Source organism: Salvelinus alpinus, chromosome 30, assembly GCF_045679555.1.
Source record: "Salvelinus alpinus chromosome 30, SLU_Salpinus.1, whole genome shotgun sequence".
NCBI lineage: Eukaryota > Metazoa > Chordata > Actinopteri > Salmoniformes > Salmonidae > Salvelinus > Salvelinus alpinus.
In genome coordinates this window covers 13773177-13800358 of record NC_092115.1, presented here as the reverse complement: position 1 = coordinate 13800358, position 27182 = coordinate 13773177, and the positions used below count along the sequence as shown (strand labels likewise).

Below are 27182 nucleotides of genomic sequence, written 5' to 3'. Positions count from 1 at the left end.
TGCACACATCAACAACGGTTGCCCACGAAGCACGGTCGTTACCCATCGCTCCACAAAAGCCGCGGCCCTTGCACAGCAAGGGGAAACCCTACTTAAAGTCTCAGAGCAAGTGACGTAACTGATTGAAATGCTACTAGCGCGTACCCGCTAACTAGCTAGCCATTTCACATCCGTTACACTCACCCCCCTTTCAACCTCCTCCTTTTCCGCAGCAACCAGTGATCCGGGTCAACAGCATCAATGTAACAGTATAACTTTAAACCGTCCCCTCGCCCCGACACGGGCGCGAACCAGGGACCTTCTGCACACATCAACGGTCGCCCACGAAGCATCGTTACCCATCGCTCCACAAAGGCCACGGCCCTTGCAGAGCAAGGGGCAACACTACATATTGGTTTCAGAGCAAGTGACGTAACTGATTGAAATGCTACTAGCGCGTACCCGCTAACTAGCTAGCCATTTCACATCCGTTACACTCACCCCCCTTTCAACCTCCTCCTTTTCCGCAGCAACCAGTGATCCGGGTCAACAGCATCAATGTAACAGTATAACTTTAGTACGTCCCCTCGCCCCGACCTCGGGCGCGAACCAGGGACCCTCTGCACACATCAACAACGGTCGCCCACGAAGCATCGTTACCCATCGCTCCACAAAGGCCACGGCCCTTGCACAGCAAGGGGAAACCCTACTTAAAGTCTCAGAGCAAGTGACGTAACTGATTGAAATGCTACTAGCACGTACCCGCTAACTAGCTAGCCATTTCACATCCGTTACATACAACCTGACTGATTTCAGATAGAAATGCGAGTTATAGATCTGTCATTCTCATTACAATCAAGTCTGATTCACAGTAGATCTGTTCTATATGAAATATTTCTATGCTTCACCTCGTTTAGTTTTTGCTTCATATTACTTTCGGTTTTGTACATTACCTTAAAACTGCTGAAAATACAATATTTTTGGTGACTGAAACTATATTTCACAGCGGTTTAGATAGCATGATGATTCTCTACACTATACATTGCTTGTTGTGTCACATTAACTGAAATTAGAATTTTAGAAACCAGGAAATGGCAGAGCTATTTCAACATATGGCGCTTTATAAGAACACATTTTTTTAAATGAGCAAGAGCCGTGTCTCCTTTTGAGAGGTCCAGTTCATATTAAAAAGGTCAATAGTCAGTGATCATAGAAAGCTCCCGAGCATACTACTCGCCAATGTCCAGTCTCTTGACAACAAGGTAGACGAAATCCGAGCAAGGGTTGCCCTCCAGAAAGACACCAGAGACTGTAACGTTCTTTGTTTCACGGAAACATGGCTCACTCGAGACACGCTATCGGAGTCGGTACAGCCACCTGGTTTCTTCACGCATCGCGCCGACAGAAACAAGCATCTCTCTGGTAAGAAGAAGGGCGGGGGTGTATGCCTTATGATTAACGAGACGTGGTGTGATCATAACAACATACAGGAACTCAAGTCCTTTTGTTCACCTGACTTAGAATTCCTTACAATCAAATGCCGACCGCATTATCTACCAAGAGAATTCTCTTTGATCATAATCACAGTCATGTATATTCCCCCCCAAGCAGACACATCGACGGCCCTGAAATAACTTAATTCGACTCTATGTAAACTGGAAACCACATATACTGAGGCTGCATTTATTGTAGCTGGGGATTTTAACAAGGCTAATCTGAAAACAAGGCTCCCTAAATTCTATCAGCATATTGATTGCGCTACCCGGGCTGGCAAAACCCTGGATTATTGTTGTTCTAACTTCCACGACGCATATAAGGCCCTCCCCCGCCCTCCTTTCGGGAAAAGCTGTCCACGACTCCATTTTGTTGCTCCCAGCCTATAGACAGAGGGAGCAGCCCCCTATCCACATCGACGGGACAGTAGTGGAGAGGGAGGAAAGTTTTAAGTTTCTTGGCGTACACATCACGGACAAACTGAAACGGTTCACCCACACAGACAGAGTGGTGAAGAAGGCGCAGCAGGGCTGAAGAAATTCGGCTTGTCACCAAAAACACTCACAAACTTTTACAGATGCACAATCGAGAGCATCCTGTCGTTCTGTATCACCGCCTGGTACGGCAACTGCTCCGCCCATAACCGTAAGGCTCTCCAGAGGGTAGTGAGGTCTGCACAACGCATCACCGGGGGCAAACTACCTGCCCTCCAGGACACCTACACCACCCGATGTCACAGGATGGCCAAAAAGATCATCAAGGACAACAACCACCTGAGCCACCGCCTATCATCCAGAAGGCGAGGTCAGTACAGGTGCATCAAAGCGGGGACCGAGAGACTGAAAAACAGCTTCTATCTCAAGGCCATCAGACTGTTAAACAGCCATCAATAACATTGAGTGGCTGCTGCCAACATACTGACTCAACTCTTTAATAACTTTAATAATCACTTTAATAATGGAAAAATGTATGTAATAAATGTATCACTAGCCACTTTACACAATGCCACTTTATATAATGTTTACATACCCTACATTACTCATTTCATATGTATATACTGTACTCTATACCATCTACTGCATCTTGCCATCTTGATGTAATAAATGTATCACTAGCCACGTTAAACAATGCCACTTTATATAATGTTCCCATACCCTACATTACTCATCTCATATGTATATACTGTACTCTACACCATCTACTGCATCTTGCCTATGCCATTCGGCCATCACTCATTCATATATTTTTATGTATATATTCTTATTCATTCCTTTACACTTGTGTGTATAAGGTAGTTGTTGTGAAATTGTTAGATTACTTGTTAGATATTACTGCATGGTCGGAACTAGAAGCACAAGCATTTCGCTACACTCCCATTAACATTTGCTAACCATGTGTATGTGACAAATACAATTTGATTTGATTTGTTTGGACGCTACCTTTTCTCCAGGCTCGCTCTGTTGTCATCGGTGCGCCCACTGCTCTTCCCTCTTTCTACACATCTGTTGATACAGACCTGTAGACAAACACAAACAGAGCTCTCAGGATAAAGATTACACTGTCAGCCAAGCAATAAAGACATTCACACTCGGAGGCAACTTTCAGAAATAAAAGTCGTACTCCAAATGTGTCATATCTGATATGTTGCCCCTTCCTGTTCATCCCCTTCCCTTCCTCTTGCCCCCAAAGCTGTATTATTACCTCATTGCTACAATCGAAGAAAAGCACAAATTTGACGTCAGCCTCCCCATCCATGATGGTGGTCCACCCCTGGAGGTTTTCCTCGTTTCGGGGGAAGCCGTCGATGAGGAAGTGGATCTTCTTCTCGTCTAACTTCCTGGTCTCCTCCATGGCCTGAGGACAAAGGAAATTGAAAGTTAAAGGGATATTCTTCTCCAAATCGAAGTCAGACATTTTTATGTCTAAAAAGTATTTATTACACACCACCTGTAGACCCCACTGGGTGAACTATCCCTTTAAGGGTGAAGCAAGGATTAATTCAGCCTATGGAGCAATGACAGAGACTATTTCAGTACTCAGACCAACATTACTGTATAGTGCTACTCCATATTATCTAAGCTAATAGTAATGCTAACTGCCAGCTTACTGAACGTCAACAGTTAACACAAACCCTGTAGTCATAGGTACCTGGAGTTGGTGCATACCTTCTTGAGTAATTTAATGGTGATCTCGAAGGGGACTATCTTGCCATCCTTAATGTGGTTATCGATGAGCTGTCCGAACTCGGAGCCCTCTCGGCTCCGTTCAGCCCTCAGCAGGTCTCCGGCAGACAGATGAGTGTAACCGTAGTTCTGGGAAAAACACAAAGGGTTAATGCCAGCCTTAACCAAAACAACACAGTGCACTCCTCTAATAATAATAATTACTGATTCAACTGCTTATGGAGAACAATCGGACAAAAACATGTGTATACTTGTATTATAATAGGAATGTCCAGGTGAACACAAAGGAGAGCACTCGTTGGTAAAGTCAATCAAAAATCTATCCGGTTTAGTACAAGTTGCAACAGGGAGACACCGTCCAACCAACACAGAAGCAGAGAAAATGTCTAAATGGCCTCTTCTGAGCAGGCCCTTACATCCAGATCAGACAGCACCAAATGTTCTGTAAACACCCGCCTCTTGGAGACAGGCCCTTACATCCAAATCAGACAGCACCAAATGTTCTGTAAACACCCGCCTCTTGGAGACAGGCCCTTACATCCAAATCAGACAGCACCAAATGTTCTGTAAACACCCGCCTCTTGGAAACAGGCCCTTACATCCAAATCAGACAGCACCAAATGTTCTGTAAACACCCGCCTCTTGGAGACAGGCCCTTACATCCAAATCAGACAGCACCAAATGTTCTGTAAACACCCGCCTCTTGGAGACAGGCCCTTACATCCAAATCAGACAGCACCAAATGTTCTGTAAACACCCGCCTCTTGGAGACAGGCCCTTACATCCAAATCAGACAGCACCAAATGTTCTGTAAACACCCGCCTCTTGGAGACAGGCCCTTACATCCAAATCAGACAGCACCAAATGTTCTGTAAACACCCGCCTCTTGGAGACAGGCCCTTACATCTAAATCAGACAGCACCAAATGTTCTGTAAACACCCGCCTCTTGGAGACAGGCCCTTACATCCAAATCAGACAGCACCAAATGTTCTGTAAACACCCGCCTCTTGGAGACAGGCATTTACACTACCAGTCAAACGTTTTAGAACAGGGAACACCTACTCATTCAAGGGTTTTTCTTTATTTTTACAAATTTCTTCATTGTAGAATAATAGTGAAGACATCTAAACTATGAAATAACACATGGAATCATGTAGTAACCAAAAAGTGTTAAACAAATCAAAACATATTTTATATTTGAGATTCTTCAAATAGCCACCCTTTAATGAGAAAAACCCTTGAATGAGTAACGTTAGGTGTTGTAAAACTTTTGATCGGTAGTGTATATGCTAATGAGACAGCACCAAATGTTCACCAAATGTTCTGTAAACACCAGCCTCTTGGAGACAGGCCCTTATATACTAATCAGACAGCACCAAATGTTCACCAAATGTTCTGTAAACACCAGCCTCATGGAGACAGGCCCTTATATACTAATCAGACAGCACCAAATGTTCACCAAATGTTCTGTAAACACCAGCCTCTTGGAGACAGGCCCTTATATACTAATCAGACAGCACCAAATGTTCACCAAATGTTCTGTAAACACCAGCCTCATGGAGACAGGCCCTTATATACTAATCAGACAGCACCAAATGTTCACCAAATGTTCTGTAAACACCAGCCTCTTGGAGACAGGCCCTTATATACTAATCAGACAGCACCAAATGTTCACCAAATGTTCTGTAAACACCAGCCTCATGGAGACAGGCCCTTATATACTAATCAGACAGCACCAAATGTTCACCAAATGTTCTGTAAACACCAGCCTCTTGGAGACAGGCCCTTATATACTAATCAGACAGCACCAAATGTTCACCAAATGTTCTGTAAACACCAGCCTCATGGAGACAGGCCCTTATATACTAATCAGACAGCACCAAATGTTCACCAAATGTTCTGTAAACACCAGCCTCTTGGAGACAGGCCCTTATATACTAATCAGACAGCACCAAATGTTCACCAAATGTTCTGTAAACACCAGCCCCAGAGGCTTGTAGGAAGTCAAAACTAAAGGCAGTGCTGTCAGCTGCTACAGAATCACACAGTGTTCACAGAATGTCATCAACACAATACAACAGTGAATAATCCGTGTGTTCTCTGTCCTTATACATTCCATTTGGCGTCAACCACTATCAACAGATATGAGAATAATCCATAACATTCAGCATCAAGTCAAGTGACCATCAACACACACCTTCAGTGTCACAAACACTGGAAATCATGTGTATTACAGAAAGGACAAATATATTCAAATTCTGTTGATCACTCTAATCTAAATAGGAACTTTAGTCACCTTAAATCTCCCTATTACATCTTTCCTAACAATTTAGCTAGCCTAATTTGTTAAGGAATCAATTGGGTTATGAGAATGAAATTGTCCGGGAGTAATGTAGATCCTTTAAAAGGAGTGCAATAGTAACAATGTCCTCAGCAGAGAATAAACATAAAGGAGTCACGTGGTGTTATGCCTAGATGGTTATTGTTCAACAGTGAGTTGCTGTGCTCCATTGACACTGAAAGCAGGGGAGGGGTTTAGGGAGAGACGAGACAGCATCACTAGTGCGCTTTAACTATTATTGTGCTGAATGAATGGACACTATGTGTGAGTTGGTGTTATTTCATGCTGGAACAGGATGCTTGCTCAAACTCATTTGGCCACAGCCCTAAATTATGAATATAGGGCAGGGATTGACATTAAGGTCTTAAAGACACGTCAGGAAAACTTTTAGGTTGCCAAAAGATTATGATCACATGCCTGAAAATAAGGACAACCCTTAATGCCAATCCCTGATATGTCAAAACACACAAAGTATTTGGCAAATACATGAAACAACTTGTCACAGAAGAAAGCCAAAGGAGGCCTGCTGAATATCAGTAGTAGACACTAAATCTTTGCTTGAGTTTATCTATTGACGCAAAACACCACCCAGACAGACATCTGCCTTGATTTCTCATGCCTCCCTGTTCAAGGGCCCCGTTGGTTGGAGAGGTAGAGCAGGTGCTTAAAAAAAACTTGACAAAGTGAATTGCACGACAGCTGAACATGATAAGATGTACACTACACATCTGCATGACGTCAATAGCAGTGCATAGGCTACTCTGTATGTAGTTAGAAGCCGACCCCCATAAACACATTCCATCCGTTTCTCAACGGATGTAAGACATGAAAACACTAGCTACTGATTAGAATAGAAGTCATTGCTGTTTTACATAACAAGCTAGCTAGCCTCTGTCTCTCGTTGGTGAACTATAGCCCACGTTGAATTCCTGAGGGGTAAACTACAAAACAGAACAGAATGAGTTAGCCAGCTAAATAACTTTTGATTTTTAAGAAAGATAAGCTAGAAATGAACATGTTCTAATTGACACAAAAACCCCAAACAATAGATTGTGATTATTGCTGGTTGTTTATCGAAGTTATAGTCCCTGCGAACGGATTAATAGCAGCTACTATACCACTCTTTCAGGTATAACCTTTTATTCATAGCTAGTTTGCTAGTCGAAAGTGTAATGATGGGAAAAATATATAATTATTATTCATAGTTATTTAGCTAGTGTGGTCCTGGCATAGTTATACTGGTAACTGCTCCTTCTTCTATATGTGGCTATGCTAACATACATTGATACATTTAGCTGGTCTCCACTCGACGGAAGTTGCCACAACCCCCTCAAATGTATTAGTGGTTTCTTTCCTAACACACTTCAATGCCCTGTCAAATGATCATGGTCCTTTTCATGGTTCTTTCTCACCGTCTCATACCTCAACGATTCTGACGCACTGGGTTCCTTTGCCCGAGCCAGGCCCACCTAGCACAAACACAACCTGCGCCTTCTTCATGTCGATCAATGAGACGGTCGCAGCCCTGTACACAACGCTCCGCAACTTCGCAGATAAGCTACTCAATAAACGGAAACTCATAAACCGAAAACAACAACCGATCAGGAGTCGGCAGACCTGGGGCCTGTTGCACAAAACTAGGATAAGGGATTAAGCCAGGATATCTTGGTGATCCTGGCTCAATTGATCCGTAATCCGGTTGCACTAAAGATGGATAGGGGGCAGGAGGATATGTTATGGTATAAATTACCATGGAGATTTATTCTGTGGAGCTAGCCTGCTCCAGACCAGGCTAAATTCCAGGATCTATTTAATCTCATCCCTAATGTCAGTCAGCAGTCACCACAAATGGAAACCAATAGTTATTTCACTGCTCACTATACATTGTTATCACATATAACTAGACCCACTGTTATTATTTAAACGTTTGTGATCATTAATTTCAATGATTTTGGATAAAAAATGATTTTTAGATGATGTTGCTATCATTAGATAATTTACAGTTTCCCATAGACTATAAGGCTATATATAAAATGATAGAATATTAGGGCCACAGAGGGGAAAAAAACACAAGTCATAATATTGTAACCAGTTGTTTTAAAGGAGGACAGTTGTTAAAATGACAGATGTGGGGCATTTCGTGAAATTGTACTTCAGTATGGTTTCATAAACAAAGACATGCTGATGTGCCAGAATATTAAGTATCACATTGTCATAAGTATCAAAACTGTAAAAACAATATGTAGCTTTTCTGCAGAAAGAACCAGCCTCATAAATTTATGACTTTATCCTTTTTCTTCAGTGTGGCCCTAGTACTCTGTCATATAAACAAATACACATTCCATATGAATATAAAAACACAATGTGTAACATTATGTTCCTTTATTGAATAAGGACAAAACAAAGCAGGTAAACCATCAGCTCCTTTCGAAACTGAAGTCACAGTGACTCTACAAGATGGAAAGCACAGAATCCAAGCATATTATACAAAATGATACATACACATTCAAAGGTCTGTATATAACACACCCTGCATGTCTGCACACTAAAATAAATGCAGGACAAATCCATACACATCAACTGAACAGACAAATGAATGGATGCAGTAGCCTCCCTGCAGCCTTGTATTACACACAGTATACCGCACAAACATCATAAGAGGCCAAATTCGTCAAAAAACGAACCCAAAAAAACTCAAATTACTCTGCCACCGCAGGACATATTTAACCAAAATTGAAAGCACACATACTAACTAAAATAATTCAACACATATTGGTCCCTCAGCAGCCGACCACTGTCGTCATCAGGGAAGATTGCCGGATTGTCCCAGTCCATGGCTGGTGGCACTCTGGGGGCCCTCTCCTTCCTCAGGCAGGCCACATTGTGGAGGACAGCACAAGCCACAGTAATATCACATGCCCTAACAGGGCTGACCCTTAATTTGTGAAGGCAGTGAAAGCGTGCCTTCAGGAGGCCAAAGGTCATTTCAACTCTGGCCCTGGTCCTGGCATGGGCATGGTTGTAGGCCTGCTGTGCTTCCTGGGGGTCTGTGAAAGGTGTCAGGAGAAAAGGCTGGCAGCCATACCCCCTGTCTCCCAGCAACACACCAGAGAATTCACCTGTCAACACAAAATCTCATCATTACTACCTCATAAACACAGTGATATTCTTGACACAGCCATGATGGTTATAAATAGGGGTTGTGTGGCTTACCTTGTGATAGGCACTGATAGATTTCAGAGGCCCGAAAGATTCTGGAGTCATGGACTGAGCCAGGCCATTTTGCCACAACATTGCTGATCACACAGTCAGCATTGCAGACCATCTGAAATCATAAGATGAGGAATATTACACCAATCAATGCACATCACTGGCAATGCAGAGTGTTCGTCAATGGACAATATCAAAAAGTTATGTTCACCTGAACATTAATGCTGTGAAAGGATTTCCTATTCACAAAATCGGCCTCATGGGCACCTGAGGGGGCTTTTATCCTTATGTGTGTGCAGTCCACTGCACCAATGACATTGGGGAAACCTGTCACACAAAGTAATGAGTATCCTACTATGTGTTAACAGTTGTCCTGTAATTTGTAGATCCTCTTACCTGCAATCCTATAGAACTCCTCTTTGATGTCACAGAGTCTTCTGTGGCCAGGGAAGGAGATGAAGACATCTGCTAATGCTTTGATAGCCAGACACACACTCCTTATTGTGCGGCAAATTGTGGCCTTGTTCAGCTGTTCTGCATCCCCCACTGAGTACAGGAAGGCTCCACTAGCAAAAAAGCGCAAGGCCACACAAACCATTTGCTCCACACTCAGTGCATGGCTCCGTGCAGTGCGGTGCTTAATCCTGGGACCCAGTAGTCTGCATAGATACCTGATGCCATCTGCAGAAAACCTGTATCTTTCATATAGATGGTCATCAGGGAAGGCCAGTGGGTCCAACCGGTCCCTGAAGACCCTTTCTCGCCTGAAGGCTCTCCTCAGCACAAGTGCTTCTTCATCCATCACATCTCGCACGAATGGGCATGCCATTGTCAGAGCAGAAAGGAACACACAATTTTGGGCCTTCATATAGGCTAGTGGCCACACCTGGTGCTGGGGGGGTGGGCAAAAGAGGGCGATGCCTTATAACGATGACTTGGTTGTACTGATTGCTGGGAAAATAAAAAAAACCTTAGAAAGATGCCACCGTCCTGTGTGCTCACAATAAGAGCTCATATGTCATGGCTCACTTGACTTTACGAGAATATACCTAATTTTTATTTTGAGCTGTGTCATCTTCTTGGAGCTGGGGGAGGAAAGAAAAATAATGATTAATACATTTGTGTTACAGTTAGCATACAGTGTACATTGAAGGCATATCTCACCTCCCTCTCAAGTTTTTTTTATTTCAAGGTCCAGTTTCCTAATTGTCCTCTTTTTTATTTCGGACTCCAGTGCAAGATTTTCCATCTTTTTCTTCTTGTACTGAATGTCTATGTCTGCCAGTTCTATTTGGCGCCGGAGGTGGTTGCCATACAACTTTCTGATAGCTTGTGAGCTCTGTGAACACAATACAATTAGCGCAGCTGGAATTTGGCAGGATGTGGTGTCCTTTTATTAATACGCACTATGTTGCCAGGCTGGTTTTCCCACTGTATAGCATCTGGGTCCTGTAAAAGAAATTAGATTTTTTGATTTTGATGAGGACTCCTCACCATTGTAGAGTAAATAGTACTTTCACAGTCTTAACATGATACCTCATGCCTTCTGGAATCCAGAGAGATGGTCTCCTCCTCATCATCGTCTCCATCATGTGCTGTTGCTGCTGCACTGGGGCCTTCACCCTATCACATTTAATCGGATTCATATTGAAGCTAGTAGACAAGACATGCCAGGCCTACAGTATGCCTTTGATGGAGTACTCACTGGATCAGCATCGTCTGGTGCTTGTGCTGGTGGCTCTAACAGGAACACAGTGCTGCCAGACACTGCAAGGCAATAGGTAAACCAAAGTCAGACAGTCCAAATTGATTCAATATGAATGTGGTTGTATCCCATGTAGAGATGGAAGGACATACCTTGAATGAAGCGGGTGGCATCTTGGGAGGAACCTATGCTCGTCTCTTTCCCCCCAGGGATCCCCTCTAAGACGGGCCTGCCTTTATTTAGCTCCAAGGCCATGTCCTCTGCTGGGGTAAGGTCAGCCTTTGGTGACCCACCACCCGTGCCTTGTCTGTGGGTATTCTTTTTCACTGCTAAAACAGTACAGACAATGTGTGAGCAGGCACCTTCTGGGTACAATATATGCTTGTGCTTTGTTAAATATTAGTCAGGGACCATACCATTCTGCAGAATGTTCTTGTATTTGATTTTGACCTGCTGCCATGTCCGTTTTGGCCCGTTCATGTTTAATCTACACACACACACACACACATTTAATGGAGTCACACTGCAAAAAATTACTTGGTATTTTTGTCTTGTTTTCAGTAAAAATATCAAAAAATGTATCATAGCTTTATACAGTGTGATGGAGTTACTTTACACAATTTCACTCATATCTGCAGTGCATTTCAATTAAAAATTTAACCGTTTCATAATTACAGTACAACTGCATTTTTGGAGATGTGAATTAAATATTTGAATTGTAATTGTGATGTTTCAGCGGAGCGGTGAGTGTGTAATTGTGCACTACTTACGCATTCAGGCGGTCTGCAATACTTTGCCACGCTTTTTCTCTTTGCTTTATCACTGTGGCGGTGTTGCCTTTCTTCTTAATTATATCTTTTACCTCCTCGTATGCCTCCATGAGGATTTGTGCTTCCGACGGTGAAAAGTACGCGGCTCTAGTTGCCATGGTAAATCAGTTAATCTGTGATCTGTGGCGGGGTCTATTTGAGTGAGCCGTGAGCGCGCACCTATCCAGGATTGGTTTCACCTGGCTTAATGAATCCGTGTCTGCTCATCCTGGCTTGGTCTTTGTGCAACCAATTAAGCCTGGACGCACATGTTTTGGCTTCATTGAGCTCAGCTGAGTCATTTATCCCGGATGTCTTAATTCTACTTTTGTGCAACAGGCCCCTGGTTGGAACGTCAGTGGGAAGTCCGCAATAGCCAACACCACTTCCCACTGTTGACATTGCCAACCAATGGCAGCACAGGAGTGTCCATGGGGTGTTAACCACGCCCATATACTTGTTTTTTTCAACGCAGGGGTCTGGTGTACGCCTCTCCCTCACTGGTTGTCGCTGTCTATCCTCCCAGCATCAGCACCTAGCCAAACTGAACAGCGAACGACCTCGACTAAATGATGCTCTACCAAGCGAGGGAGTTGGACGGATAATGGTTAATCGGTCGACGGAGATAGAAATGGATGATTCGTGTCACCAAAACATTTAAGGGATAACTGAGCGGCTGGGTATCACACGACGTCCCGGGCACGTTTGTGCAGCTCTGGCTGCTTTCTCTCACCATTCATAATGCACCATTCATGATGCGAGTTTCCCTCATCCTTGATCTCAAGAACGGCAAGAAGAAAACATTGAAATAGCCTAGCGTTCATGGCTCGACAGGGCACCATAGCCTGCCACGCGCTGTTTCGTTGATTCATATAGACTATTAGGCTATAACTAGCCTACTATCATCGGGTTTAGGAAAGATATGAGCCAAAGTCTTCTTGTTGTGCCGACCAAGACAATCTTCTGCGAGGGCGCCGTACCAAAAGCAGGGCTATGCAAGCCATCCAAACAAAGGCACCCCAACACCCCCATTGACTCACCTGCTGTCCCGTCGCCACTGACATGACAACGCCGAGCCGAAAGAGCAGGATCAAAGGGCACCGACCTGCAGCCGGACGCGTGGACTCGAAAAGGAAGGGGGCGACGGACTCGAAGCGAGGAAGCAGCAGCCCGAGGGATGCCGAATTGCAGTTTCTGGGGATAAGCACCAAGGGCAGTGCGGCACTCAACAGTCATATCGGGGGAAGGTGGTGGGGGAGCTGTTCAGTGTACCTTCCCCCCACTCTTCGTTCTGCGCCTACCTTGTCCTTAACGTTCCATTTTCCCGGCGCGAAAAAATGCTTGAAAACAACTGCAGTATTGATTTGATTTCGAATGTTGGCTCTGTGTTTATATTCAAAATGATTAACCTATTTCGTTTTCTTAAGCCATTTGACTGCATCAGTGATGGGCAATTAAAATATTAATCTTGATTTACAAGCTCGCTGGAATTCGAGAGGGACTGATGTACATACTGGTCAGGTATCGTCTTCTCCCTCCGTCTCTTGTTCTGCTTACTCTGCTACTTGCCAGCACCATGGGCTGTATCCAGAGCATCTCCTGCAAGCCGCGCATTAGAAGGGAGAACATTGTAGTCTACGAGGTATCGGCCTCCATTGACCAGTGCCCAACGGTGATAGAGGAGAACTCGCCTATAGTGCTGCGGTATAAGACACCATATTTCAAGGCCTCCGCCGGGATCGTAATGCCTCCAGTGCCCCGCAATGAAACCTGGGTGGTGGGTTGGATCCAGGCTTGTACTCAAATGGAGTTCTACAATACTTATGGTGACATTGGCATGTAAGTTCTGAGCTGTCACCATCAGTAATCATTCAATCTGACTGACTCTGACTCTTTCTCACTCTCTCTCTCTCACACACACACACACAATAGGCTTTAGTTCAGTGGGCTAATGTCTTGAGTCACTTGGCCAGACGATCCAGGTTTGGTACCCAGTCGGTCACATGATGTGAGCTGTTCTGTCTATATGTGTCCGTTGGATGAGTGAAATTCTAGCAACTGTACATTTTCTAGGCTACTATTAACATAGTCCATTAAGCGAGGCTATTGTAATGTATCGTTATCATAAACTGTTGTACTGTTTTGTAGCCAGATATGATATAATAATATAATCTCTTTGTCCACTACCCCAGGTCCAGCTGGGAGTTACCGGAGCTCCGCGAGGGCCGGGTCAAGGCCATCAGCGACTCGGACGGGGTCAGCTACCCCTGGTACGGCAACACCACCGAGACAGTCACCCTCACGGGCCCCACGTCCAAGCCGTCGCGCCTCACGGTCAGCATGAACGACAACTTCTACCCCAGTGTGACCTGGGCCGTGCCCATCAGCAACAGCAACACAGCCATGCTGTCACACATCACCCGAGACCAGAGCTTCATCACCTGGCTGGTTGCCATCAACTCTGTCACCAAGGTACTGTAGGCTTCAGAACATGGACTTTCTTGGACTTTATGAACTGCTCTGTTTAGTTTTTGTTTCATTATCTTAAAAGGTATAGTTCACTTCAAAGTCAAAGTTTGTCCGTCGTTTTCCAACCTCTAAAGTGGTCTAATTTCGAGATAAATCCACATCCCACACAATCAGTTGTATGGATCCAACAATACGTTCCTCAATCCCAAATGCATGGGAAGAATTAGCACCATCTAATTAGTTTGATGAACCCAACAAATGGTGTGCAATGTGGACTCATCCCAACATATGACCACCTTTGAGGTCTGAAAACATCTGACAAACACATTATGGACTGAACTAAGGCTTTAAATTAGTGTTTTCTATGGTGTTCCTGGAGTACCCTCAGGGCTGTTCATTTCTGTCCTAGCCCAGTGCAGCCTTGGGCCGGGGGTAGTTAATGTAGGCTACATATTGCGAAACACTTCTCTATGTGCTAACTGTAAAGCTCTTTGGGCTGCAGCGTATTACATGACAGTTGCTATACAAGACTCAGTGGAGGCTGCTGATAGGAGAACGGCTCATAATAATAGCCAGAACGGAGCAAATGGAATGGCATCAAACACCTGGAAACCATGTTTGATGTATTTGAAACCATTCCACTGATGCCGCTCCAGTCATTACCACAAGCCTGTTCTCCCCAATTAAGGCGCCACCAACCTCCTGTGATGCAAGTTAACTTTTACGAATATAATTTTTTCACTTCCCAGGAGCGCATTGTGCTGCAGACGGTGCGGTGGCGGATGCAGGTGGACATCGCCGTGGACCCTGACATGCCCCTGGGCTCCCGGGCCTCCCTAGTGGGCCGTTCTCACCAGGAGCAGCCCCACATCCTCAACTATCAGGAGCCAATCCTCTCCAACGCCCTGGGACGACCCAATGCCAACGACGCCCAAGTGCTGATGTGGAGGCCCCGCAGAGGGGCGCCCCTAGTGGTCATACCACCCAAATAAGGTCCAAAAGACTGAGAAAGAGAGATGTGATTGGTTCATGGTAATGAGGAAGTGTGGACCATCACAAAGCAGGGAAATTATGAGTTATCTTGCCAAGATGTCAGCTCTTCACTCACACCTCTACTGTCAGGGTTCAATGGATGATAAGAAATTGTGAAAAAGTGTAGGTATTTTCTCTGGACTGGACTGCATTGGAATTGGCACAGCGGAAATGTACAGAGCTAGACTGGTTTCAGGTGCAGGCTCAACACTGCATCAGCGTTTGATTAAGTAGGACTGTTTTTGAACGGCCACAGTCCTGAATTAGAGTTGTATCCATTTTACAGAAAGGGACAGAGCTATCGAAGTTTCATTGAGGTGCACTGAACACAGAACTGCATCCTACTGTAGATCTTATTGCATGAGAAAGAAAACGGTCTTTGACTGGAATAAGAATACCATTTTATATAAGCTCATCACATTAAGGATATTGAATGGAACTTCTTACATTGGCCATGAAATCCTGCAAGCTGGAAAATCTCCTCAGTGCCAATTATGGATATAACAGCCTTTAACGCTCATACAACATTTAAGAACACATCATTAGATTTAATTATGAGTCAAATCATATTATATAAATCTTCTGTTAGTTTAAGATCAACTCACATCAATCAGATTGTATTAAGAACACCGACTTGGCATAAAGTTCTACAAAGAAATGGGCTGATTGTAGTCTTATTGAAATACGCCATGTTTATCCATTCACATAGAAACATAGAACATGGATGGGTTAAAGGTGTGGGTTTTCTGGTGTCAGTTGAGTATCTACACGTACAAACACGAATGTCCAAGTCTAAGACCAACCCTTGCCCCTACCGATGTTGCTTATCTTTACAATCCTTTCCGATATACTCAAAGTGTCTTGGGTGAGGGGATAGGGGTTTATTTGGGATTGGGCCATAGTCCCACAGTACACTATTAAGGCAGTAGACTGGTCTGGTATTGGGTTTATTCATAGGGGTCCCTGTCATATTACACAATGTCACATGATTCACGCTCCATCTATGCTGCTCACCAGGTTCAGTCCACACCTTCCCATCTGTCTGTCCATTTCTCTCCCTCTCATCACTCCATCATCCTCTCTCCTCTCTACATGTCACAATCCCGGAATTTCTCTCCACTCCAAGACTATGCAAACACATAGGGACTGTTGAGTGAGATAAAAAGTACCAGTCAGAAGTTTGGACACACCTAATCATGCAAGGGTTTTTCTTTATTTTATACTATTTTCTATAATAATAATAATAATAATAATAATTAATAATGAAGACATCAAAACTATGAAATAACACATAGAATCATGTAGTAACCAAGAAAGTGTTAAACAAATCAAAATATATTTGAGATTCTTTGAAGTAGCCACCCTTTGCCTTGATGGCAGCTTTGCACACTCTTGGCATTCTCTCAACCAGCTTCACCTGGAAGGCTTTTCCAACACTCTTGAAGGAGTTACCACATATGCTGAGCACTTGTTGGCTGATTTTCCTTCACTCTGCGGTCCAACTCATCCCAAACCATCTCAATTGGGTTGAGGTCGGGTCATTGTGGAAGCCAGGTCATCTGATACAGCACTCCATTACTCTCCATATTGGTCAAATAGCCCTTACACAGCCTGGAGGTGTGTTTTGGGTCCTTGTCCTGTTGAAAAACAAATGATAGTCCCACTAAGCACAAACCAGATGGGATGGCGTATCACTGCAGAATTCTGTGGTAGCCATGCTGGTTAAGTATGCCTTGAATTCTAAATAAATCACAGAGAGTATCACCAGCAAAGCACGCCCACACCTCCTCCTCCATGCTTCATGGTGGGAACCACACATGCGGAGATCATCCGTTCACCTACTCTGCGTCTCACAAAGACACGGCAGTTGGAACCAAAAATCTCAAATTTGGACTCATCAGACCAAAAGACAGATTTTCACCGGTCTAATGTCCACTGCTCATGTTTTTTGGCCCAAGCAAGTCTCTTCTTCTTATTGGTGTCCTTTAGTAGTGGCTTCTTTGCAGCAATTCGACCATGAAGGCCTGATTTACGCAGTCTCCTCTGAACATTTGATGTTGAGATGTGTCTGTTACTCTGGGTCTTCCTTTCCTGTGGCGGTCCTCATGAGAGCCAGTTTCATCATAGCGCTTGATGGTTTTTGCGTCTGCACTTGAATAAACTTTCAAAGTTCTTGATATTTTCCATATTGACTGACCTTCATGTCTTGAAGTAATGATGGACTGTCATTTCTCTTTGCTTATTTGAGTTGTTCTTGCCATAATATGGACTTGGTATTTTGCCAAATAGGGCTATCTTCTGTATACCAACCCTACCTTGTCACAACACAACCGATTGGTTCAAACGCATTAAGAAGGAAAGAAATTCCACAAATTAACTTTTAACATGGCGCACCTGTTAATTGAAATGCATTCCAGGTGACTACCTCATGAAGCTGATTGAGAGAATGCCAAGAGTGTGCAAAGCTGTCATCATGGCAAAGGGTGGCTACTTGAAGAATCTCAAATATAAAATATATTTTGATTTGTTTAACACTTTTTTGGTAACTACATGATTCCATATGTGTTATTTCATAGATTTGATGTCTTCACTATTATTCTACAATGTAGAAAATAGTAAAATAAAGAAAAACCCTTGAACGAGTAGGTGTGTCCAAACTTTTGACTGGTACTGTAGGTGGATAAATGATTAGGAAACACAGGATGGAGGTATTTTTCACAATGATGGCTTCGTCATTTTCCCAAAATGGCTGCCGTTCATTGATTAAACTGAATATTTTTCTAGCCACATTCACAATTTTCATTCTTGGGTAAGATGGAAGCTATTTCCATGTTAGATACACAAAGAAATGAAAATAGATTATATATGAACACAGCTTATGCACCTCTGACTAGGCACCAAACATATTCAGTGATCTGTTGTTATAGAGACTGTTTTGGTTTGTCTAAACTCGACACCATAGGAACCAGGGTCGCTTTCATTAGGGCACAACATAGCAGGGTGCTTTGCAACACAAAAATTTGGGCAGTCCCACCCTGTCTTTAGCCTGTTTTGTTCCGTTTGGTGCCCAATATGACCCAGTTGTTGTGAAACATCACACAATTTATTACCTCTTTGCTCATCAATAAATCCTGCTTTGTGATTTCATGCCTAGATGAAACAACACACATACACACATACATACATACATACATACATACATACATACATACAAACAAACAAACAAACAAACAAACATACTACTGGCTTTTCAATACTAAACATCTGTTTAGACCCATATTTCACATTTGATCACTTTAATTATTAATTTCTGTTGTTGCATGAAAGGCAATTTTTGCATACAAACATCAGCAACTGTATGTGCAATTCTTTGGATCTGAATGTCCGGAAATGAGCAGCAAATTCAAAGCATTCCTTCCTTTAATCCTTTTCCTCCTTGTCCCCAATACAAATACATCCAGGATCTAGTCATTCGTCTCAACCCCTCCCCTCTGCAGTAAATGTGCTATGGCCCAACACTCCCACTAGGTGGAGCTGTCACTCAAAGACAAATGAGGGGCTTTGTAACGTGTGAGGCATTCAATTCATTAGAATGCCCTTGGTCTTATTGACCGTCAGTACCTCTAAAATACATTCATACTACAAACTGCCTTTACCCTACTCCCTTATTCCCCAAATACATAAAAACATGATAAAATATATAAAAATTGAATATTTATCTCAAACTAACATTGTCAGTGAATTCTTGGATTCATCCAAACATTTTTGTTGATACCTCCAATCTAGACTCTGCTGTGGCTGGTGGCCTCATAGCCATACAGGAAGGTGGCAGCAATGACCAGCACTGCTCCTAGGAAGAACACACTGGGGGGAGAGAGAAAGAGACAGAGAAAGAGAGACACAGAGAGAGAGAGAGAGATCGGAGGTTGTTAGAGTTATAGACAGAACATTTATATTCAGGTCGTTCTCATATTAATTCAGCTCTCTTTTCGTATTCCCATCTGTATTTTATCAGGAAATCTGTTGAGAGTAAGAACCTTTGATCCAAGATGGACCTGGCCAGATGATTTATCAAAGTGTGTGTGTGTGTGTGTGTGCGTATATGTACCTGGTGGGGTCGAAGTCCTCCAACCAGAAGTAGGATATGAGTGTTGACAGGATGATGGAGAGTGAGGTGGCAAACCCCTTCAGGATGTTGTCTGCATACTTAATGACTGCTGCTATGACCAACCCACCCAGAGCCTGGAAACACAAGCAACACAGAGAGGACATGGATTTAACCCTTTACTGCAGTGGGCTAAATCAGTGTTTCTTGGTAGCCTTAAACAAATCTACTTTGAAACAAAAGTATACACCTCACACACAGGGGGGTACACCTAATTTTTGAACGTTGCTATGGGCACAGCCAAGCAATGGAAGTGCAGAGTGAGGGTGGCAAACTTGCCAGAGTAAATTATTTGAAGGAGTCAATTTATAGAGTATACAAGTCAAGTATACAAGTGTAAGTGTAATTTTATATTTATTTTATTCAAGTTCGCTAACGTTAGCTAGAACTACTACTAGTTCTGTTGTGATAATAACGTTAGTTAGACCTACTAGTAGACTAGTTCTGTTGTGATAATAACGTGAGTTAGACCTACTAGAAGACTAGTTCTGTTGTGATAATAACGTGAGTTAGACCTACTAGTAGACTAGTTCTGTTGTGATAATAATGTGAGTTAGACCTACTAGTAGACTAGTTCTGTTGTGATAATAACGTTAGTTAGACCTACTAGAAGACTAGTTCTGTTGTGATAATAACGTGAGTTAGACCTACTAGAAGACTAGTTCTGTTGTGATAATAACGTGAGTTAGACCTAGTTGTAGACTAGTTCTGTTGTGATAATAACGTGAGTTAGACCTACTAGTAGACTAGTTCTGTTGTGATAATAACGTTAGTTAGACCTACTAGAAGACTAGTTCTGTTGTGATAATAACGTGAGTTAGACCTACTAGTAGACTAGTTCTGTTGTGATAATAACGTTAGTTAGACCTACTAGTAGACTAGTTCTGTTGTGATAATAACGTTAGTTAGACCTACTAGTAGACTAGTTCTGTTGTGATAATAACGTGAGTTAGACCTACTAGTAGACTAGTTCCGTTGTGATAATAACATTAGTTGTGTTGTGGTAGAGGTTAACTCAGGCCCGGGCCATCCACCAAGCCAATAAGTCTAACAATAACTATAATGATAAACTATAGGCTACATAACTATACCATTTTGGTGAGCATCCACACTGGAGGAAAGTTTACCATTTATCGTTCTACAGTCCCACACCTGTCAATCGACTGATCAAAGCATCCAACTGCAGGCTGCCTAGTAATAAGGTGGTGACACATGATCATTCATGAGTAATGTTCCCTCTCATTTATTTCGGCACTGAGCAAATGTAGGGTCTGCTGAGCGCAAACTTGAACGTTGTGAAAATTCTGGTGCACTGTTTACTGTGAACACTGAGGCTGTAGCCGCTTTAACTTACAGTTATAACAGTGGCCAAGTAGGCTACTGTGGCAATTTTATCATAATGTAGGCCTATCAGAGTGACCTACCATCAAAAACAATGGAGAAAATGCATCCCATAACATTTTAACATGGAAATAGATGTTCTATTTATAAGCATACAGTAGCAGCCAATATGTGGTGTTCAATGTCGGCCTACATTCCATGAGACTTTTGGAAAAAATATGCAGGCCTTGACATGAACTTGTTTACCAACTTGTCCTTCAGACAAGGTGACTAAAAATGTGTTGTTTGATGCAAGAAATTACTTTACAAAATGTAATTAATTATTATTCCCATACCATTATTACAGAGAATCAGACAAATTATGCTACACTTTGCCTATTGGCTACTTAAATTATTCAAGCCTGTTTCAAAATACAACACTGCCCCTTTAAGACATAATTTTTTTCTTTACCTGACTCACTTTTCAAAGATGGCTAGAAATGCACACATTTTGTGCTCCTGTAGGAAGCAGCCACTCCCCCATTGCTGACTAGAAATTAGCTATAACTGGGCCAATAACTCACTAGCAAAGAATATGAACAAATGTGCACACATGGCTACATGCAGTTCTTGCTTTGATCTCAAAACATGCGCATCTACTCGCAACCACTCATGTGGTAAACACAGTCCAGTTCAAAGAAAATGGCACAGATCCATAAATGGCAATGGTCTATTTGGCTCTGATTGGTTTTGCTGCACTCGTCTGTAGAGTATGGGCTGAGAAGTTAGTTTCAATGCAATAGAATCCTACTCCAGTGCGTTCTGCCTACAAGAAAATCTCGTGCACAGATAGTTTGTTTTGTTTCAGTATGTTTCAGTGAAAGTGGCTAACATTGGCAATTCCCACAGTAGATTGAAACGTTGATAGTGTTAACTAAAGGGGAAAGCTATAAAGTTGAGTAATGTTCAATCTCATGCTTCTCTGCACAGGCTGATATTTCTTATGTGCGCGCACCAGCAGAGTTTGGAGGGAACATTGTTTAAGAAGTCTCTAATGCACAGATAGGCTACTGGTTCAGTGACCATTCAGTGTTTTCATGGTGTGTTCATTGTCATAGTGACCACTACAGATAATAGGCTACTTCAATGTACATGTAGGCCTAATGAAAAATAATATAGTAACTCTTATTTAAATGTAGCGATTCAACATCAATTGCCATTTAGTCTGCTCATATTTAACAGTATGTCATTGCCTCATTGCTCAAGTGGTTTGCAATTGATTTCCATTTTTCTAAAGGTTGTCAATTCTTTTGGGTCTTCTTTTTCACTGTGCTCATCTCTACATGTCCTGTGCAACTATTTGCAATGCATCAGTGCAACAATGTTATAATAACCGGCCAAAAGTGATCACACAATGCACTTTCCCTCCTCACTTTCCCTCCTCACTTTCCCTAACATGCATGTTCTATGCTGTAGGCCTGTTTTACATTCAGCAATTAGCAAGAGCAAGCCTGATTCTTTCCCGAATAGGCTATTAGGCCTAGTATAAAAATAGCTTTTGTAGCCTATAGCATTCCCTGGGAATTTCACAAGGAATTGCTTATTTCGGAGAGGCTTGCAGCCTATAGCCTGTTGCGCATGTGAACTGCTTGGATAAGAGAGGCTAGTGACTTGTAGCCAAAGTAAGAAGCTAAATATTAGCTAGATATTAGGCCATTCACTAGCTAAATGTTAAGACTATAGGCTAAATATTAACCTATCAACGTGCAAGAAAGATAAATTAACAGATTATGAAGGGCAGATCGGTAGTCAGTTCCCACAGGCTGCGCTCTGTGGTCCCTGGGCATGCAAAGCTCCACTAATGATTGGTCCTTAGCCTACGTTTTTAGACAATACAAGTATTATACCTGGGCTACAACAACACAGTGCAATGAGGAATCAATTATTGTTATTAAGTGAATATGCAAGTATTGTCCATAGTCTGTAGACTGCCGTGATGTAGGCTAATTTGAATAACAGCTCACATGCCCTGTTTTGTTTCAGGCCAAAATAACTGCATAGGCCTACAGCCTAAGGCTGCTTATACAGCCATTTGGATCACTGTGGGTCTATACTCGACAGTTTAGAAGGTTCAGAAAGGTACATTAGCAGGCCACTCATATGGTGTAGGCCTATTTTGTCATGATGTAACCAGGTGTTAATCTAGGCCTAGGCCTACTATAAGAAAATATAGGCTTCTCCTTTCCACCTTCCCGCCCGTAAATGCTGTAGCCTATTTTACATTCAGCAAGCAAGAGCAAACGTGCATCTCCCCTCCAATAGGATATTAGTAGACTAAAGAAAATAAGTCGAAATATGTGTCCAACAAGATTTTGTAGTCTGTCTTTTCCTGGAACTCCACAAGATTTAAGAGGAATAGCCATGGCAGCGGAGAGGCCAGGAGCGCAATTGCGCAACAGAACAATAAAGACAACATATATATAGCCTAAGTGTTACGTCCGTCATTGGAAGGAGACCAAGGTGCAGCGTGGTAGGAGTACATTTTTCTTTATTTTCAAATGACACCAAAAACAACAAAACACGAAAAGAACATAAAGCTCTGTAGCGCTAAACAGCAACAAGATCCCACAAACTAGGGTGGAAAACAGGCTGCCTAAGTATGATTCCCAATCAGAGACAACGATAGACAGCTGCCTCTGATTGGGAACCATACCCGGCCAACACAGAAATAGAAAACTAGAATGCCCACCCAAATCACACCCTGATCTAACCAAATAGAGAAATAAAAAGGCTCTCTAAGGTCAGGGCGTGACAGTAAGTTAGAAGCGTATGCATATTACACCATTATTCATAAGGTCAATGTTAGGGTTAATACTGCACTGAATACATCCAGTCAAAGGAAAAAAAGTTTCTAAAATAAAGAAATCAAAGGTAGCCTACACTACACTCTTAAAATTAGCATACACTACACTCTAAAAACAAGGGTTCTTCTAAGATCCTCAAAGTTCTTCGAAGAACCTTAGGGTTCTCGGCACTGAAAATGGCCGCCAAAAGGTTATTCCAAGAACCCCATAGGAGGTGGGGTTCAACAAGGAACCTCCTTAGTTGGTGGGGTTCTTGCAGGAACCTAACAGCCCAACTGAAACATTTGGATTTGAATTTGAAAGGATAGCAGGTGCAGGCACTTAACTGAAAAGGTAAGGTTTGTCCCTTGTATGATTTACATTGATATTGTTTTATGATGATACCATCTATCTTTTCATATTTGTGCAAATCTTTCTAAAACAGAAAATGGACACAATTCAATGGATATATCAATAAACAAAGAGGTAATAATATGTAGGCTATAACAATATGTTGAAGGCTAGCTGTATTGAAAAGATGGCACCGAAGAACATGGCTTATGTTTTACATTCTCCCAACCAATTGTGCAATTATTTAATTATTTTTGCATTTTGTGTAACTTTAAAAAAAACAACGTATTTTGTACATAATGTTGCTGCTACCGTCTCTTATGACTGAAAATAACTTCTGGACATCAGAAAAGCGATTACTCACCGCGGACTGGAAGAAACTTTTTCCTTTAACGAGTCCGACGAGAAAGATATCCTGCTTTCACTGGAACAGACACAGATCCACGCCTTTTGCGTGAAGAAAAGACGCCGGAAAAGGGGACGAAGATCGGGGATCCTTCTGAGAAGCCGGAGGCGAAACTCCCAATGCCTTCCATTCTCCTTGTTAACGTGCAATCGTTACAAAATAAAATTGATGACCTACTATTAAGATTATCCTACCAATGGGACATTAAAAACAGTAACATCTTATGTTTCACCGAGACGTGGCTGAACGAAGAAACAGACAATATAGAGCTAGCGGGATTTTCCATTCACTGGCAGAACAGAGACGCTACCTCTGGTAAGACGAGGGGTGGGGGTGTGTGTCTCTTTGTCAATAACAGCTGGTGCGCGATGTCTAATATTAAAGAAGTCACGAGGTATTGCTCGCCTGAGGTAGAGTACCTTACGATAAGCTATCGACCACACTATCTACCAAGAGAGTTCTCATCTGTATTATTCGTAGCCGTCTATTTACCACCACAAAGCAAAGCTGGCACTAAGAACGCTCTCAACCAACTCTATAAGGCCATAAGCAAAGAAAAAAATGCTCATCCAGAAGCGGTGCTCCTAGTGGCCAGGGACTTCTTATTAACTTCTTATGGCTACAGGGGCAGTATTGAGTAGCTTGGATGAAAGGTGCCCAGAGGTGCCCATAGTAAACTGCCTGCTCCTCAGTCCCAGTTGCTAATATATGCATATTATTATTAGTATTGGATAGAAAACACTCTGAAGTCTCTAAAACTGTTTGAATGATGTCTGTGAGTATAACAGAACTCATATGGCAGGCAAAAAACCTGAGAAGAAATCCAAACAGGAAGTGGGAAATCTGAGGTTGGTCGATTTTCAACCCAGCCCCTATTGAATACACAGTGGGATATGGATCAGTTTGCACTTCCTACGGCTTCCACTAGATGTCAACAGTCTGTAGAACCTTGTCTGATGCCTCTACTGTGAAGTGGGGCCGAAGGAGACAGGAATGAGTCAGGTCTATCATGACCTGACCATGCTCTGACTATGCACGTTCACATGAGAGGGAGCTCTGTTCCATCACACATCTGAAGTCAATGGAATTCTCTGGTTGGAACGTTATTGAAGATGTATGTTAAAAACATTCTAAAGATTGATTCAATACATCGTTTGACATGTTTCTACTGACTGTTTATGGAACCTTTTGACATTTCGTCTGCTTTTAGTGAACGCGCTTCCTGACTTTGGATTTGTTTACCAAACACGCTAACACAAATAGCTATTTGGACATAAATTATGGACATTACCGAACAAAACAAACATTTATTGTGGAAGTGGGAGTCCTGGGAGTGCATTCCGACGAAGATCAGCAAAGGTAAGTGAAGATTTATAATACTATTTATGAGTTTTGTTGACTGCACAATTTGGCGGGTAACTGTATGGCTTCCTTTTGTGGCTGAACGCTGTTCTCAGATTATTGAATATTGTGCTTTTGCCGTAAAGCTTTTTGAAATCTGACACAGCGGTTGCATTAAGAACAAGTGTATCTTTAATTCTATGTAAAACATGTATCTTTAATCAAAGTTTATGATGAGTATTTATGTTATTTGACGTGGCTCTCTGCAATTTCTCCGGATATTTTGGAGGCATTTCTGAACATGGCGCCAATGTAAACTGAGTTTTTTTGTTATAAATATGAACTTTATCAAACAACACATATATGTATTGTGTAACATGAAGTCCTATGAGTGTCATCTGATGAAGATCATCAAAGGTTAGTGATTCATTTTATCTCTATTTCTGCTTTTTGTGACTCTTGTCTTTGGCTGGAAAAATGGCTGTGTTTTTCTGTGATTTTGCGGTGACCTAACATAATCGTTTGTGGTGCTTTCGCTGTAAAGCCTATTTGAAATCGGACAATTTGGTGGGATTAACAACAAGATTACTTTAAAATTGTATAAGATACATGCATGTTTGAGGAATTTTAATTATGAGATTTCTGTTGTTTGAATTTGGCGCCCTGCAGGATGCAACCATAAGAAGTTTTAACGGGATTGCAGCATTCTGCTAGCACAGAATGGAATATGTTCCAGGATTCATCCAATTGCGTTGAGGAATACACCACTTCAGTCATCGGCTTCATCAGTGATTGTACGTACATATTCCAACCAGAAGCCATGGATTATAGGCAAAAACTGCATTAAGCTAAAGGCTAGAGCTGCAGCTTTCAAGGAGTGGGTGACTAATCCGGACGCTTATGAGAAATCCCGCTATGCCCTCCGATGAACCATCAAACAAGCAAAGCGTAAATACCGGATTAATATTGAATTCTACTACACCGGCTCTGACGCTCGTCGGATGTGGCAGGGCTTGAAAACTATTACGGACTACAAAGGGAAACCCAGACGCGAGCTGCCCAGTGACACGAGCCTACCAGACGAGCCAAATGCCTTTTATGCTCGCTTCGAGGCAAGCAACACTGAAGTATGCACGAGAGCACCAGCTGTTCTGGATGATTGTGTGATAATGCTCTCGGTAGCCGATGTGAACAAAACCTTTAAACAGGTCAACATTCACAAAGCCGTGGGGCCAGACGGATTACCAGGACGTGTACTCAAAGCATGTGCGGACCAACTGTCAAGTGTCTTCACGGACATTTTCAACCTCTCCCTGACCGAGTCTGTAATTTCTATATGTTTCAAGAAGACCACCATAGTCCCTGTACCCAACAGCTTCTACCCCCAAGCCATTAGACTGCTGAACAATTCATAAAAATCGCCACTGGGCAATTTGCATTTACCCCCCCCCCCCTCTTGTACACTGCTGCTACTCGCTGTTTGTTTGTTACCTATGCATAGTCACTTCGCCCCCACCTACATGTACAGATTAC

At 42.6% G+C, this 27182-nt stretch overlaps 4 protein-coding genes across 13 annotated transcripts in view; 1 reads left to right on the top strand and 3 right to left on the bottom strand.

Annotated features, from left to right (window-relative positions):
• The window catches only part of LOC139560308 (UMP-CMP kinase-like), a 64391-nt gene that overhangs the window by 3352 nt on the left and 33857 nt on the right, over positions 1 to 27182 (bottom strand). The window contains exons 2-5 of one of the 4 annotated variants that reach the window (XM_071376961.1): positions 7421 to 7615; positions 3639 to 3785; positions 3175 to 3327; positions 2913 to 2989 (exon numbers count right to left, since the gene is read on the bottom strand). In XM_071376961.1, coding sequence (XP_071233062.1) covers positions 2913 to 2989; positions 3175 to 3327; positions 3639 to 3785; positions 7421 to 7615 — 572 coding nt within the window. Of the gene's footprint in view, positions 1 to 2912; positions 2990 to 3174; positions 3328 to 3638; positions 3786 to 7420; positions 7906 to 12762; positions 12871 to 27182 lie in introns of those variants that run through there. The other 3 variants (XM_071376963.1, XM_071376962.1, XM_071376964.1) reach the window with 3 other exon arrangements.
• Positions 8345 to 12088, bottom strand: LOC139560310 (myb/SANT-like DNA-binding domain-containing protein 4). 3 transcript variants are annotated; one of them, XM_071376968.1, is made up of 11 exons: positions 11684 to 12088; positions 11330 to 11400; positions 11066 to 11242; positions 10914 to 10975; positions 10745 to 10831; positions 10616 to 10657; positions 10373 to 10547; positions 10258 to 10293; positions 9605 to 10159; positions 9212 to 9323; positions 8345 to 9117 (listed from the first exon to the last, which is right to left on the bottom strand). In XM_071376968.1, exons 1-7 carry the CDS (start codon positions 11839 to 11841, stop codon positions 10380 to 10382), a joined length of 765 nt encoding a protein of 254 aa, XP_071233069.1. In that variant the 5' UTR covers positions 11842 to 12088; the 3' UTR covers positions 8345 to 9117; positions 9212 to 9323; positions 9605 to 10159; positions 10258 to 10293; positions 10373 to 10379. The 3 variants fall into 3 exon arrangements, with proteins under 3 accessions (XP_071233069.1, XP_071233068.1, XP_071233067.1); XM_071376967.1 differs by having other exon boundaries at positions 9605 to 10293; XM_071376966.1 differs by having other exon boundaries at positions 9605 to 10547.
• Positions 13227 to 18463, top strand: LOC139560309 (protein FAM78B-like). The gene is made up of 3 exons (XM_071376965.1): positions 13227 to 13561; positions 13915 to 14194; positions 14941 to 18463. Exons 1-3 carry the CDS (start codon positions 13227 to 13229, stop codon positions 15181 to 15183), a joined length of 858 nt encoding a protein of 285 aa, XP_071233066.1. The 3' UTR covers positions 15184 to 18463.
• Positions 15613 to 27182, bottom strand: part of LOC139560307 (UDP-N-acetylglucosamine transporter-like) — a 45290-nt gene continuing 33720 nt past the window's right edge. For 3 of the 5 annotated variants that reach the window (XR_011671909.1, XM_071376960.1, XM_071376959.1), the window contains 2 exons: positions 19332 to 19465; positions 18503 to 19087 (listed from right to left, as the gene is read on the bottom strand). Coding sequence is in view for 3 of the 5 variants with exons in the window: in XM_071376960.1 (XP_071233061.1) it covers positions 19006 to 19087; positions 19332 to 19465 (216 nt within the window). In the remaining 2 variants the exon portion in view is untranslated. Of the gene's footprint in view, positions 16370 to 18502; positions 19088 to 19331; positions 19466 to 27182 lie in introns of those variants that run through there. The other 2 variants (XM_071376957.1, XR_011671908.1) reach the window with 2 other exon arrangements.